Raw genomic sequence first — 15,726 nt, forward strand, 5'->3', positions numbered from 1 at the left:
CCTGCCAGCCAGCTGGGACCTGGGTTGTTGACCTCAGGGTCAGTGTAAGGAGTGTGTTTACCCACTGACCGTGGATTCAAGGGACCCCCCAGTCAAAGAGGAAAGACTTGGGTGTGGGAATGTGAATGCTGGGAGGTCCAGGGCTCTGTGTTTTTATTTTCTTCCTTGGTGAGCTTTCCTCAGGAGCAGAGATACTCTGGATGCTGTTAGCGGTTGTGGCAGGAGCAGTGCCTGAATTTCTGCTGTCTGTCCAGTTCCTCACCCTTTCACCCCAGGGCTTCCAGGTCCTTTGGGAGAGCCATCTCATCTCATTGAGAGGGCACTGCGTCTGCAGGTCAAATGTGGAAATCCAACAAGGAGTCCTGGAGAATGGGCTTTGAGCACTAATGCCTCTGACCAGTCTCACACAGCCCCCAGGACCTTGAAAGGCCTGGGGTTTCTCAGTTTGATTTCCTGGATAGACGTGCACAGTACCCAAGCATCCTACAGCCATCAGCAAATCAGTCCTCACTATACTTGCTGAGATTAGCAGTGATAGTTCCGTGTAGTGGAGGAGGAGACCCCGGGCGAGTCTGTCTCTGTCTAGGAAGGGACTTAAGAATACCTAAACTGCTTTTCTCCATCCAGCCCCTTCTTCTGCCCCAAGTCTGGCCTCTGTATCCTGATTGCAGTCCTTAGGGAAACAATTTGACTTAGTTTCTGCAGCAAGAAGCCCTTTCCAGTGGCATCAATCTCAAAGTGGTCTACAGGAAATTTTATTTATTTCTTTTAAAAGTCACTCCCTTTAATCTCTCTCCTCCCTCCTTATGCTTAACATTTCCTTTCAGAACCTGAGCTGGCTGGAGGAGAAAGAGAAGGAAGTTGTCAGTGCCTTGCGCTACTTTAAGACCATTGTGGACAAAATGGCTATTGATAAGAAGGTCCTGGAGATGCTCCCAGGGTCCGCCAGCAAGGTGCTGGAGGCCATCTTACCCCTGGTGCAGAGCGACCCTCGAATTCAGCACAGGTGAGTTGCTGTGGGGTGTGTTACAGCTGTGGAGGCATAGCAGCACCTTGGTTTGGGGGCCATTCACACCCAACATTTCTGCGAACAGCGAGGAGTGCCAGGAGGAAAAGGAGCCCTCCAGCCCCTGCCCCCAGCCTTGCCCCGTGGTCGCCACCTGGCTTTCTCCCAAGGTTGAGGTCACTGTTACTCACGAGGCCTCGACACTGAGGAAGCACACCACCGCTGCTGGGGGGTGGCCTCCAGGTAAGCCTGGGGTTCCTTTTTCATACTGGCTGGCTCATTGGCAATCATCCCATTGATTCGGACACATTTTCCCCAGTTCCCTGTGTTAACCATAGTTTATTGTGACACCAAATCCTGCCAGTATTTAGCTGCTTAGAGATCTTGACCGCTTACATTATTAAGCCAAAAAAGGCAGAGAGGAATCCCAGTAGAGCATGGACTAGTGAAACCTTGAGTTGTATCAAGCCAGGTCCTCCCAGACGGCGGCTGGATTCATTGGAAGCCAGGTACGGGGATGGAGTCAGCTTTTGTTGGGTAGTGCTTCTTTTTTTGGCTAGAGTTCATTTTCCTCTGAAAGGTTAGTCAGCGGCTTGCCTCTGTGTTTGTTGTTAACCACAGAAAGAAAAGCAGGATTGAATGTAATCTCCAGTGAGAGTCTTGCAGGAGCTTTCTCATGAGAGGCTGTCAGATGCCTGCTGGCTCTGTTTTCCTTCCCTGGTGCCTGTTGGGGATAAACATCTCTCTTTCAGTTCCCCAGGATGGTTTAGTGTCCTTGTAGCCCCACGGGGCTAAGCGTTCATGAACCGCTTTCGGACCTTGGCAATGAAGGGCATGATTTTCTTCTTTTGGGAGATAAAGCAAGCAGTATCTTCATTTCCAAGAAGCTACCTGCCCTGGGGTTTCTGCTGGGCCCTGTAGATTCTGCTGAGCCCTGTCTTCTGCTTCTGCTGGTGGTCTTCTGGCTGGAAGCTCACTGGAGCCAGTTGGTGGGGAAGGATACAGTGTTGATAGGGCTTTGCCCGGTTCTGTCTTCATTTTCCACAGTAGGCTGCCATCATGTACCCAAGCCTCAGGGGCAGCCAGTTGCTTCAGTGCCTTGTTAGAGGCCCATGGAGGCCTCTGTGAGACAAGTGCTGTGCTTTCCCAGTAGGTCCCCAGTGCCCGGCTTGTGGACGGGCCCGGTGCGGCTCTCCTTGGGGGGAATGTGCCTAACAGTAAGCTGGTTTCAGGTGCATAGACAGCTTTCTGTGAAATGCTCTGATAGACTTCTCATGGGCTGGGCCCACCATGGGAGACTTCAGATCTGGTTGAAAACACCAACTCCCCCACTGTCTAACCAGGTGCCAATTTTATGGAAGGCGAGTTGCAAGAGAGTCACACTTACTAAACTTCCTGGGGGAGGAGACGCTGGGGCCAGACCTGAAGTCAAGGCAGGCGCTGGATGGGCACTGGGAGCAGGAGAAGACAACCAGAGGAACCAGGGCAGCAGGCAGGTGTGTCCCAGGAGGGAAGAGACTCACAGTTATGTGAGCAGAGTGTGACCACATGGGTGCCGACTGCTGGAGCCCCGCACCCACCACCTCGTGTGCCCCCCTCCCTGGGAGAGTCAGCATGGCCACCTTCACCAAGTCCTGTGAGAGCGCTGGCCCCGCGCTGCTGCCGAGCCTCGCGCCCCCAAATGTCAGCCAACAGCTCTGCTGGGGAAGCTACTTTCTAGACATGCAAGATCTGGGAGACTTGATCAAGTGATATGACAGTGGTCTGGGGTGTGTTTCTGTCCATGGGGAGGTTTTATAATTACTTAACATCTATAACCATTTCCTTGAGGGGAAAAGAGAAATGCCTGGGTGTGGCCACAAGAAACAATGGTTTTTTCCCTTTCTTTTTTTCCTGGTAGTCCTTTGGTTAATACCATTTAAGGGATATTTTTCCTCCTGAAATTTTTCAAAAGCCAATTTATGATATTTTTATTGCTTTCCCTAACATGATCGAATATACTCCCTCAAATGTTTCTGTCAGCTTCCTTCCACCATCTCATTCCTCCTGGCACGGTTGTTGGTTACATGTGTGTTAGTTGCTCAGTCATGTCCAATTCTTTGCAACCCTGTGGACTGTAGCCCACCAGGCTCCTCTGTCCATGGGATTCTCCAGGCAAGAATACTGGAGTGGGTTGCCATGCCCTCCTCCAGGGGATCTTCCTGACCCAGGGATCAAACCTGCTTTTCCTGCATTGGCAGGTGGATTCTTGACTGCTGAGCCCCCCGGGAAGCCTGTTTGTTGGCTGGGAGAGTGTTATCCTGCCTGCTCTGTGGGTGGGGTTCCAGCAGGCAGACTTTTGGCTCCCCTTCTCCCCTGTTCCCAGGGCAGTGGTGACAGGCCTGTGAACAAGCAGCTGGCTGCTGCCTGTGGGCAACGAACGGAAGTGTGAGAGCAGGATCCCTGCTCGCCCTCCATGTAGACGGCTTTGCTCCATTTTGGAAGCAGATGAACTGGTCCTCTGGACATTTTTATGGTACAGGAACCTCCTTCCTTTTTTAATGTCCTTCCTGTTACATTTAGACACAAGACTATTCTTCCTCCAAGCTAATGATGTGAAGGGTGGACACAATTACCAGTATTTTTAGGTGATTTCAGGAAAATGTTAACATCCAGTGCAGGTAGGAATTGAGCATCACGTAAAAGTGACCCCTCCCAGCTCTTTCATCTAATTATCGCCAGGTGCTTTGGTGGCATCCGCTCAGGCGGGGCTGGGAGGCCAGTCTTTGTTTAAAAAGGCCTCATCTGGGAGGAGAGGCAGAACTGCTAGGAGCACCTTCCCTTTCAAGACCACATCACCTATGATCCAGCCCCCAGGAAAGTCTAAAAGTTTTGTTTTATTCTCCTAGTCGTCCTTCCTAAGAGAATAGGTGTTACATTGAATACTCTGCATTTATATTATCCTCTAAAGCAGCCAAACCCTGGCTTTCTTGCGGCTCCTATTTCACATTTCTTTTCTCCCTGTTGGAACACGCACGGGGTAGAGTGAACGGCAGAGTAGGAGACCAGTCTCCTGGAAATTCTCTTCCTCCTTATCTGATTCTGAAGAGCTTCTTGTTCGAGCCTTGTTTGGTTCAGGTGTGTGTGGTTTTTTTTAATGGCTTTATTTTTAGAAGCTGTTTTAATCATCTTACAATATTATGTATTTTTCTTACAATTATATCTGTGGAGAAAAAGCATACCTTTGGCTGCTAATATCAGCTTCTTTTTTTTTTTTTAATGGGGGAGGTAGCAGTCCACAAATTTTCTACACTTTTGGTCTTCCTCTATTGTAATACATAATATTAAAAGATAGAAAAATAATTCCTTCCATAAATCCTCAGGATAATTATCTTTAGTTATTTTAGAAATATGTGTAAGGTATAAAACATCTTCATTTTGGCCTCTACTCTACAATTGTTAGGGCCTCCGAAAGTACTTGGGGCTTGTTTTGTGTTGTTGCGAAGTTGATACCTCTGCCACCACCATGGGTCACCTCGCCTCTGACTTACCCTTCTTAAAGTACCCTTCATTAGTGCATTCCTCTGACTTCTCAACCATGGTTTATTGCAGGGGATGACAAAGCCAAGCCAATGTTAGAAGGAATTCTAGTACATTTCAGGTCTCTTTGAACTCATATTTAAAGGTTTTTCCTTGAGACTTCCCTTGTTGGAAATGGTGGTCCAGTGGTTAAGACTTCACTCATCTACTGCAGGGGGCACAGGTTTGATCCCTGGTCTTGGAACTAAGATACAAAAAAAAAGCTGTTCTCTAAAAGACCTTGCCTGCTAAAACCCCACAAACCTGTTGGCTCCTCATGACACATATGGGTTTTTACTTTCTTAACACCAGAAATGCTTTGTATTGGAGTACACCCGATTATTTGTGATAGTTTCAGGTGAACAAGGAAGGGACTCAGCCATACATATACATATATGCATTCTTCCCCAAACCCCCTCCCATCCAGGCTGAAGCTTAGGTTCTCAGTGTGTCATTACAGAAAGAATTCAGTGAGAGACAAAGTGAGAGGTGAAAAGTGAAGTTGCTCAGTCGTGTCCTACTCTTTGTGATCTCAGGGACTGTAGGCTACCAGGCTCCTCTGTCTTCCAGGCAAGAGTACAGGAGTGGGTTGCCATTTCCTTCTCCAGGGATTCTTCCCGACCCAGGGATCAACCCAGGTCTCCCGCATTGCAGGCAGACACTTTACCATCTGAGCTACCAGGGAAGCCCAAGTGATAGGTAAGAAGTGGATTTACTTAGAAACACACTCCATAGAGTGTGGGCCATCTCGGAAGGTGAGAGCAGCCTATGAGTTTTTATCTAATTCAGAATAAGAAGTGTACAACACTCTGACTTACTCGGAGGAGAGGAAGGTGGGCCATTCCTTGAGAGACGTTATCAGAATCTCGTGGAGGATGTGAAGTTTGAAAAAGCACGTAAGCTCTCGTGGTGGGATTGTTATACGTTATAGTTGAGAAATGGAAAAAAACTTAGACCAGAATATAAAGCTCCACAAAATCTTCATCGGATGTAAGAAAATAGGTTCAGGGAGGAAAAGTGTATTTATTAAAAGGAGGTGCAGATTTTATAGAAAGGACTGAGAAACCCGAGTCACTGAGAAACTAGGTCTATGCTAAACAGAAGACTTAATATTCTCTTGAAAATCTCCTCCTGCCTCCAGCTCAGCCCTCTCCTCCTGCTACAGCCGAGTGTACCAAAGTCTCGCCAATCTCATCCGTTGGTCTGACCAAGTGATGCTGGAAGGCGTGAACTCAGAAGATAAAGAGATGGTGACAACTGTGAAGGGGGTCATCAAGGCCGTGCTGGATGGAGTGAAGGTACGTGCGGGTTCCCAGTGGGCCTCAGCAGGGACTTGGAGCTGCCTCACTGCCGGCTGTTGGTCTCACAGGAACTCGTTCCTGAACTCCGGAACATCGGAGTGAACCTCTTCGGGTGTCTGCTGCTGGGTGCCGCTCTGCCTCACAGCTGTTTCTGTCTCTCTGGTGCGCACGCTCTTACGGCCGCATCACCTTTGGTGGGCTGGGCCCAGAGTTAGAAAAGCTGCCGGAGGCAGGCAGCCTGTCCTGGGCCTTGTGTTAAATCTGCACTGAGTCTTTATACTACAGCTCTGGCTGTGCACACCTGCCAGCTCGACAAAGGCTGGTGGAAACTGTTTTTGCGTTGACTCTTAGCAAAACTCCCAGCATGTCAACTGCTACCGTTTCATATTCTAAGAACTTCTTAGAGTATGAAAGCAGGATTAGTAGAAAAGCAGGATTGAGACGAGTTAGAAGTAAAACTGAAATCTATGATGTAGTTTGTGAATTTACTACCCAGGGAAGTCAGAAATGGCATAATAGAAAATTATGAATCATTGTTAAGGTGGGAAGCAAAGTCCTTCTAAGGAAGGTTCTATGGTTCTGGAATTGGGGTCCAAGGGACAAACCCTAATTGAGAAAATAAGTTCCAGTGAATAAGGAGCAAGGCAGAATGTAGGGCAGAAAACAGGTGGGAGCCTGCAGGTCAGGACGAGGGCTGTGAGCGGTGAGCAGGTGTGGACCCTGCTGTTAGACGAGGCTGTGTGATATCGTGGAAGGAGGGCTAGGCTGGAGTCCAGTTAGATTTTACACCCGCGTTCACCTCAACTTACCAGTCTGTGAACTGGAGCAATTTCCTCAAGTGCTCTGAACCTTAGTTAACTCATCTATAAAACACATGTAGTTATGGCACCCTATATCATGGGGCTGTAGGAAGGGTTAAATTATTTAATGCATGTAAAGCTTTTAGAACTATGTCTGGCATGCGAAGCACTCAGATCTCAGCTGCTGTTTATTATTAATTATGTGGTGCTAGAGGTGCACTTTGCAAATAGACCTCTTGGCTTGAAAAACTGTGGTGTTCTCCTCTCTAGACCTTCCTGTCCAAAATGGCGGCCGGGGTACTTACTCTAGGTCCAAAGACTTCCTTCCCCATTCAACCATGCTACTAGACTCCTAAAAGCTGCCTCCTTGGACAGGTATTCCCCAGAAGCTCTGGAAAGTAGAGTAAGGACCCCCTGATGGGTAGAAATTACAAATGGAAGGCTGAGAAAGTGTTACTTAACATTCCACACTGCTCTGGAATGAATATTGGAGAAGGAAATGGCAACCCACTCCAGTGTTCTTGCCTGGAGAATCCCAGGGACAGGGGAGCCTGGTGGGCTGCCGTCCATGGGGTCGCACAGAGTCGGACACGACTGAAGCGACTTAGCAGCAGCAGCTGGAATGAACCGTGTGGACTGGGGTGATCTGGGTGGCTCCCTGCTCTGTATGAGCAGGGCTGCTCTGTCTTCGGGGACTTCCTGGAGCTTACTCAGAGGCAGGCGGGACTGGACACCATCACAGCATCCTCTGAGAGTTCCCAGTCTCTTCATCCCCAGAACAGTTAGGCCCTGTACCACCAGCTTTGGCCATGAAACCTACAGAGGCAGACCGCGGTCGCTGCTGTGTAGGGCCTGGTGTCGCTCTCCAGACCTGGCACCTGGTCACACATTCTCCCGTGCAGGCCTCCTGGTCACTCTCTGAGGTCAGCAGGACAAGTGAGACGTGACCAGGGCCACAATTCGCCATCAGGGTGTGTGCACCTCTGCCTTGCCTTGCCTCTTCCTGTTCAGGCTTCTGGAAATGCTATTATTGACAAGTGTTATTTCTCAGGTGACATTGTTAACGTTTCCTTCTACTGCATGATTATAATAAGATGTTTAAAACAAGTCAGAACGTCACAAATACAAGAGTTTCCAGGCATGAAGCTTTGTGACATTCCCAAGTGGATTTTCTTTATGGGATCATGAACACGCCACTGTCGGTTGAAAAGTTGTCTAAAAGAAAATTTATCGGGTTTTTTCAGATTGACCAGGATGAGAGAGGGGAGGGAGCAAGAAAGAGACACCTGTTGATTATGAACCTGTCAGTGTCTGAACTTTTACACAATTGTCCCTAAAATATTTTAAGCAGAACAGAGATTCTCTCAGTGAGGAGCTCGGGAAATTTAGATTTGTTTCTTTTATTCAGGAAGCCATTAGTGAGAATCTCCTGTGTGCTGGGCAGTGTGGTGGAATTAGGAAGATAGTGATAAAACTGGCACAGTCCCTGACCTGATGGAATTTACAATCTAAAGGTGGAAAGGGCAACAGCCAAAGACCCGTAATTGTATAATTAATTATAATAGGAATGGGGTTATAGAGGAAAATGGGCATGAGGTCTTACTTGGGTCTTGGGGACCTTCATTTTTCAGGGTGATCAGAGATGCTTCCCCAGGGATGCTCCCAGGCAGGCTGAAGCCTATAGGATGAGCAGGAGCTGGCCTGCGTCACCAAGGGATATCTGTGGTTGGAGTCAGTCAAGACAGCAGGGACAATCTGGAACCTGTGGTGCTGGCACTTGTTGTTAAGGTCTAAGTTGTCGTAACACTGACAGTTGACTCCCCACTTAACTCAAAGGCCCTCTCTTCCCATTTGCTGTAGGAACCACCTCCAGCCCAGGACTTGGCTGTTGGAGGACTGAGTTTCTTGAGGTCAAACAGATACACGAGTTTGTCCTTTCAAAACCAAGACCCCACCTCTTCCTTGTTTTGCCTTTCCAGCATTCCTTCTCCTCTCAGGTGTACAGCTTCTTACCCGTCTCTCTAGACTCTGCTCTACCTCTTTTCAGATCCTCTTGGATCTCCCTGCTGAGTCCTCCAGCTTCTCCAACAGCACACACACACACATTTAGTTTTTTGATTGAGGGAAAGAAAAAAGCCGCCTTCTTGCACTGACCTGGGGGAAAAACTTTGGAATACCCACAGTTCTGTCCTTTGACAGTCACCAACCAAAACTGTTCTTCTGTACCAGACTCACCTTGAATAAGGTGAATATTTTGAAAGAAATATTTTCCTGACTGTATGAGCTACGGGTAGATTTGACTACAAGTAAATCCAAAATAATCCTGGCTTCAAGAGGTAGAACTTTATTTCTCCTTCATGTGTAAGATGCCTAGTGATAGGCACTCCAAGGCCAGTGTGGCATTTTCACAGACTGGCCAGGATGTGCTCTCCTGTCCTGCTTTCTCATCATCGTAACACACAGATTCCACTTCATGGTGCAGAATGGCTGTTCAGTCTCCATCAGTTACAAGTACTAGCAAGGAGGAAAAGAGAATAGGAAGTTGTGCCTTCTCTATTTGCTGGTACTTACTCCAAGGCCTCACAAACTCTCACATTTTATTGGCCAGAACTTAGTCATGTGCCCGAGTGAAATTCTGTTAACAAAGAAGAGCAGATACCGTGGGGCACCTGGCTGTCTCTGCCACACTGACATTTAAGATCAGCCATCACTTTTATTCCCTGTTCAGCCTATTTTAAGATTTTTTATTATGACAAAGTTTAGACATTTGCAAAAAGAGAACAGTGTAATGAAGCCTGATCTCAGAGCTTCCATGGTTGGCCAGTCTTGTTCCTTCCAGACCTCTTCCTGCCCCTCTGGTTTATTTGGAAGCGAATTTTAGACATCCTAACATCCGTTCCTCTGTAAATACCTTAGCACATAGCTTCAGAGCAGGGCACTTTTTTGCGAAGGGCCAGATAGATGTTTTAGGTTTCTGGGGCTGTGCTTGGTCTTTGCTGCATGTTGGCCTGGTGCGTAGTCTTTGTTTTTTGTTTTAATTTCATTTTTTTTAAAAAAGCATTTTTACCTTGAGAGCCTTACAGAAGTGTCAGGGTGTGTAATTTCCTCGGTTCTGTCTCATCACAACAAAAATTTGACGCGATGCACATTAAAGCCCTCAGCGTGTCACAGCTCTTGGACAGTGTTATAGCTCTGTGTTACAGCGCAGTTTTATTTAGAAAATAAAGGAAAATACATCCTCGAGACGTGAGGGCATGCGGACCCAAAAGACGCCAAGAAAAGAGAAAAAGAGTGTGCATGCAGAGGAGAAAGACAACCCCCCCACACACCCTTTGGCTCCTCCTTTTATATGTTTTTTCCCTCCCCTGGGTCTGCCCTATGTAAATTGGGCTAGCCAGGAGCGCTGATCTACCTGAGGTCCTCACTCCGTCAGTCGGACCTTCCTTTGTTCTATTTTCGCCACCGCCATTCTGGACTCCTTTGTCCTATGCTAACTACCTAACAGAAGCAAGCCCTTGGCTGGATTTGGCCTGCAGGGAGTAACTTGCTGTTTCTAAACAGTTTGTTTTTCAATTTCATATCCAAATAAATTCCACACACTGTTATTCATTAATAGGTGTCTAAAGTTCTCCCTTCTCTGTAGTTTTATCCTTGCAGCTTATTTGTGTGTGTTTAAGGAGGGGTTGTTTCTCCTGAGAGTCTCCCATACTCTGGCTTTGCTGATTACATCTTTACAGTATTATTTAACATGTTCCTCTGTCTCTCGAGGGCTTCCCTGGTGGCTCAGATGGTAAAGAATCTGCCTGCAGTGCAGGAGACTTGGGTTCGATTCCTAGATCAGACAGATCCCCTGGAGATGGGAATGGCTACCCACTCCAGTATTCCTGCCTGGAGAATCCCATGGACAGGGAAGCCTGACGAGCTACAGTCCATAGGGTCGCAGAGTCAGACACAATTGGGCGACTAACACTTTCACTTTTCTTTCTGTCCCTTGAATTTCCTGGAAAATTAGGCTGAATCAGATTCAAGTTTGTGTATTTAGAAGAATGTTTCTTGGGTGCTGCCCTGCAGTTCCTTCTAGAAGCATCTTTCCCTTTTTGATGCTAATAGCCGTTGATGGTTATTGCTTAGATGGTTCATTCCCTGGGGTTGCTAAATGGCAGCATTCTAATTCTTCCTGCCTTCCCTTCCTCATTCCTTAGCAGGAATACTTTGAGAGAGACCTCCCCTTGTCAGTCATGGTTACCCTGTGTTATAATTCCCAGAGAAGAGGCAGGATCAACGCTCAGTTCCTTTCTTTACTTACGGGTTATCAGAAAGAGTGTTTCTCAGCTTCCTCTAACATGACCCGTGGATTGAGATTTTTACTGGAACATTCTGAACGCAGGCGTATAAGCACACTGTGTCCAGCCCACTGCACGTAGGACCTGTAGTGGTGTTCCCGTCCCGTCTTTGAGCAGTGACAGCTTCTTCACATTGTTTCCTGAGTTCATTTTGACGTGATCCCAGAAGTCTTTGATAGTTTTCTCACTTTGGGGTATGAAAAGATGTTCTGGGTTCATCTTGTAGACTTGTGTGTGAATGTGGTAATAACTTTATTGAGACATAATGCCTCCATCGTACACTTCACCCATTTAGAACGGACAATGTAGTGATTTTTAGGATCTTCTCTGCATCGTGCAGCCAACTCCACAGTTGATTTTAGACCGTTTTCATAGCTTCAGAAAGGAACCCCACACCCTTTGTACTGTCCCCAGACCCTGCCCTTGTTCTCTCCATCCCCCCAGCCTTTGGTAACTGCTAGTCTACTTTCTGTCTCTGTACATCTGCCTCTTCTGAACACTTTACATGTATAAATAGACTCATGTACTATACCGTTTGGCCTTTTGTGATTGGTCCTGTCACTTAGCATCATACTTTTGAAGTTCATCCATGCTGTGACGTGTATCAGTACTTTATCTCTTTATTGCCAAACTGTACTCCGTTGCATGGATACACCACATACTATTTATTCATGGACATATGGACGTCTCAGCTGTTTCCACCTTTTGGCAGTTTGGGGTAATGCTGCTGCTGCAGACACTCGGGTATAAGTTTTTGTGTGGGTTGTTGTTGCTCAGTCGTGTCTGACTGTCTGTCTGGATATATGTTTTCATCTCTCTTGGGTATACGCCTAAGACTGCAAGGGCTGGGCCATATCGTAACTCTGTGTTTGATCTTGTAACAGACCACCATACTGATCTCTAAAGCAGATCTACCATTGTACGTCACCACCAGCGATACACGGGGGTTCCAGTTTCTCCACGTCCTCACCAGCACCTGTCACCATGGGCTTCTTTGACACAACTGCCTAGTGGGCTTGCAGCAGTTCCTCACTGTGCTTTTGCTTTTCATTTCCCTGATGGCTGATGATGATGAGCATCTCTTCCTGTGCTTACTGGCCTTTAGAGAAACGTTTATTCAGATCTTTTGCTTATTTTCAAATTGTGTTATTTATCTTTTTTTTATTATCATTATTATTGAGTTGTAATCACCTAGTACATTTCTTCCCACCAACTTGGTATCAGCCAGATTCCTTTAGAGAGCTCTGGTCCCCTTTCTCGGGGAATGGTGTTCAGAGACCTCATTCCACAGTTCCTCGTTGCTCCTAACTGACCACGTGCTAGTTTCTTTAAGAGAAAACATGTCCTGAGTTTATTCTGGTAGTTCCAGTTCACTTCCAGGACCACTGGAGTTTTAACTTACTGTCATCAAGCTTATATCTTAATTTCCTTCCTCCCACTCTGAAAAATCCGAGTTTTCAAAAATATCAACGTAATGACTCATTTGTCTTTTTCAGAACACAAACACAGTAGTCTCAGAATAACAGCAACCTCCTCCATCAGCATGAGTATTAGAAATTATTAAAGATATGTCAGAGTTATTTTTTACCTTCAGGTTATCCATCAATTTGCAGTTATTTGAAATAGTTCTTCTTTGTGTGGCCATAGGGCTACATGGTCTGTCCTATGTACCTTCTATTTGCGTACTTCCTGTGTGCAGTATTCTTAGTATTCATTGCGTTACGGAAGCGGAGAAAGAGAGGAAAGGGGAAAGAGGAAGACGACAAGGTACGTATAGAAGGAAACTGCTGTGTAGGAACTGTGTGATGTACTTTCATAAGTCAGAAAAGGCATCATGCTGCTATTTCAGGTTCATTTCAGGTTCATACACTCCGCGTTTGGGGGTGTTTTGTGGGTATGTTTTTTAAATTACAGGGTATCTTAAAGTAAGATAAGCCCTCCCCAGTCCACTCTCTGAGCAGTTCACCAAGTATTTTCTCTAGTAGACCTGCTGACATGAAACACTGCACTGAACATTTACTGCTTTTTCCTTCTCACGGGTTTTGGGTGTGGAAGGACTTCCTATCCAGCTAGAAGTTGTAGCAGCAGCAGCTCCTTTGGGGCTGTGATAATGCTCTGCTTAGTTACAGTCAGGGGAAGGGCTTTCAGTGATAGAGTAAGCTTGTTCAGGGCCTTTTTGGGATGACTCCTGAAAGCTTTATTGAAGACACAAGTGCTCAGTTTCTCAGTTACACCCCTTCCCCATGCCGGCCTGGCCCCGCCTCTGGGCTGATGGAATCTGAGCTCTCCTCTGGCTGCCTTGTGTTGAAGCTGCTATGAACTCCAGAAGCAGCCTTCGGGAGTCCCCTGCCAGCCCACTGCCCGCGGGCACCTTGTGCTGAGCACAGACGGGAAGGAAGACACTTCCTCTGCTCTGTTGACACCACGCCCCACTTAGGCTGGGGCGAGGAAAGTCCCTTTTTGTCACCATGGAAGTCTCACAGGGTCTGGGGCGCCCTGTGATGGTGTTATACCTCTGTAGTTACAGGAAGCTCCCCAGTGGCCTGCGTCCAGCAGACAGCTCGCCAGTAGAGGGGCTGTGTTGTGGCCGTAAGCTCAGGGCCCGGCGGAGACAAAGATGTTGACAGGTCGGGACGTGGCCTGAGCAGAGCAGCAGGCCCCCGGCTGCAGAGGAGGGCGCTTGCCAGCTACAGCATGTTTTCTCCCCATGTGAGCCCGGAGGGCTTGGCCTCCCCACGCACAGCCCACGTGCCCTCTGCCAGGCAGAGACCAAGAAGGTGAGAACAGATAGGAGTGTGTCTTACCTGAGCCCTGAACCGAGGGTCATTTCAGATGGAAGCATCTCTGTGATCACTCAGTATGAATAAAATGAACCTAGAAATGAAGCATTATGTATTTAGAAAGGAACTTTTCCAAATACCTTCTGGCTTTTGGAAACTGCTTTTCTGTGAACCGGCAGTTGTCTGATGCACAGCCGCCAGCTCTGGACCCAGTCTCAGTCATCTCTCAGTCTCTCCTAACCTGTGCGTAGGAGGACCAGAAAGTCTGACGTCCTCCCAGAAATCTGGCTTCAGTGGAGGGCATAGGGCTTTCATTGGGGTTGAGGGTGTTGGGACAGTTGCCAAGGACGCGCCCATTCTAAGGGCACTCTTACTACCTGTGAGCATGAAGGCCTACTGGCCAGCCTGTCTGGGCTGGAGGGCATGGTGACCATGCCCCTCACCTGCGGCTCTGGGCCTGGGCCTGGCGGGGTGGGGGCCGGGGGCGCCAGGCTCTGCCTTGGTCTGGAATGCGGGTGCACACTTGCACACGTGTGCTATCTTCAATGATTCTGTTGCTGTTGTTCATTAGTTGGCTTCGCACAGCTGCTTCTCCAGAAAGATGGCCTTCTAATTATAGTTGCTCAAGAATTAGTGGAATGTTTTCCTGCCTCGGCAGATGCGAGTGTACACACTTCTGTCTTCCCTTGCCCTGCTCGTAAAGAGCATGAGCATGAGTGTGGGGCTTCCAAGGACTCCCCCTGATGCTGCACCCCCAGGGTAAACTGCCTCCCCCATCCCTCTACAGGTGACAGGATGCGGGGGGCTGCCTCCCTCTTCTGATTGCGTCAGCCCTTGGCTCTGCACCTCGTCTGTAATCACCAGCCAGGTAGCTGTTCCTTCAGCATGTGGGGGGTCATGTTTAACTTGTAGATGGTGGTTAACGGCCAAGGCAGACCTTCTCCTCTCTTCTCCCAGTCCTTGACTGTGGGCGGCCGCCACCCTCCTCATCTCTCCAGGAACAGGCATCGACTGTGGCAGAGTGGGGTGACACTGACTCTGATTATATGGAGTATGCCTGTTTTCTCTTTTAATTGGTATTTCAGAATTACTATATGTTCACTGTAGCAAATTAAGAAAAAGCAGAGAGGCAAAAGCAAGAGAATAAGGGGTGTTTCACAGCCATCTTTTTTTCCATACATGTGTTTTTGGTTGTGTTTTGTTTCCAAAACATACTGTGTGTCCACCAGTGTACCATCTGGTGGGTTCTTTTCCACTTAACATTGTATTGTCTTTCCACACTATCATATATTCTTGTTCTGAGTTTTCTTAATAGTAGTATAATGGTCCATTGTTTGATTCTATCATAATTTATGTAATCAGTACCTAGTTCAGTTCAGTCACTCAGTTGTGTCCGACTCTTCCAGACCCCCAGGCCTCCCTGTCCATCACCAACTCCTGGAGTTTACCCAAACTCATGTCCATTGAGTTGGTGATGCCATCCAACTATCTCATACTCTGTCGTCCCCTTCTCCTCCTGCCCTCAATCTTTCCCAGCATCAGGGTCTTTTCAAATGAGTCAGCTCTTCGCATCAGGTGGCCAAAGTATTGGAGCTTCAGCTTCAACATCTGATCTCCCTTAGGATGGACTGGTTGGATCTCCTTGCTGTCCAAAGGACTCTCAAGAGTCTTCAACACCACAGTTCAAAAACATCAATTCTTTGGCACTCAGCTTTCTTCACAGTCCAACTCTCACATCCATACATGACCACTGGAAAAACCATAGCCTTGACTAGACGGACCTTTGTTGACAAAGTAATGTCTCTGCTTTTTAATATGCTGTCTAGGTTGGTCATAACTTTCCTTCCAAGGAGTAAGCGTCTTTTAATTTCATGGCTGCAATCACCATCTGCAGTGATTTTGGAGCCCCCCAAAATAAAGTCTGACACTGTTTCCCCA

At 47.5% G+C, this 15,726-nt stretch overlaps 1 protein-coding gene across 1 annotated transcript in view; it reads left to right on the forward strand.

Annotated features, from left to right (window-relative positions):
- RAPGEF1 (Rap guanine nucleotide exchange factor (GEF) 1) overlaps positions 1-15,726 on the forward strand; it is a 114,719-nt gene that overhangs the window by 54,828 nt on the left and 44,165 nt on the right. The window contains 2 exon segments of the mRNA XM_010856942.1: positions 828-1,006; positions 5,706-5,862. Coding sequence (XP_010855244.1) covers positions 828-1,006; positions 5,706-5,862 — 336 coding nt within the window.

This window comes from Bison bison, unplaced genomic scaffold (assembly GCF_000754665.1).
Source record: "Bison bison bison isolate TAMUID 2011002044 unplaced genomic scaffold, Bison_UMD1.0 scf7180017864375, whole genome shotgun sequence".
In the NCBI taxonomy this organism is placed as follows: Eukaryota; Metazoa; Chordata; class Mammalia; order Artiodactyla; family Bovidae; genus Bison; species Bison bison.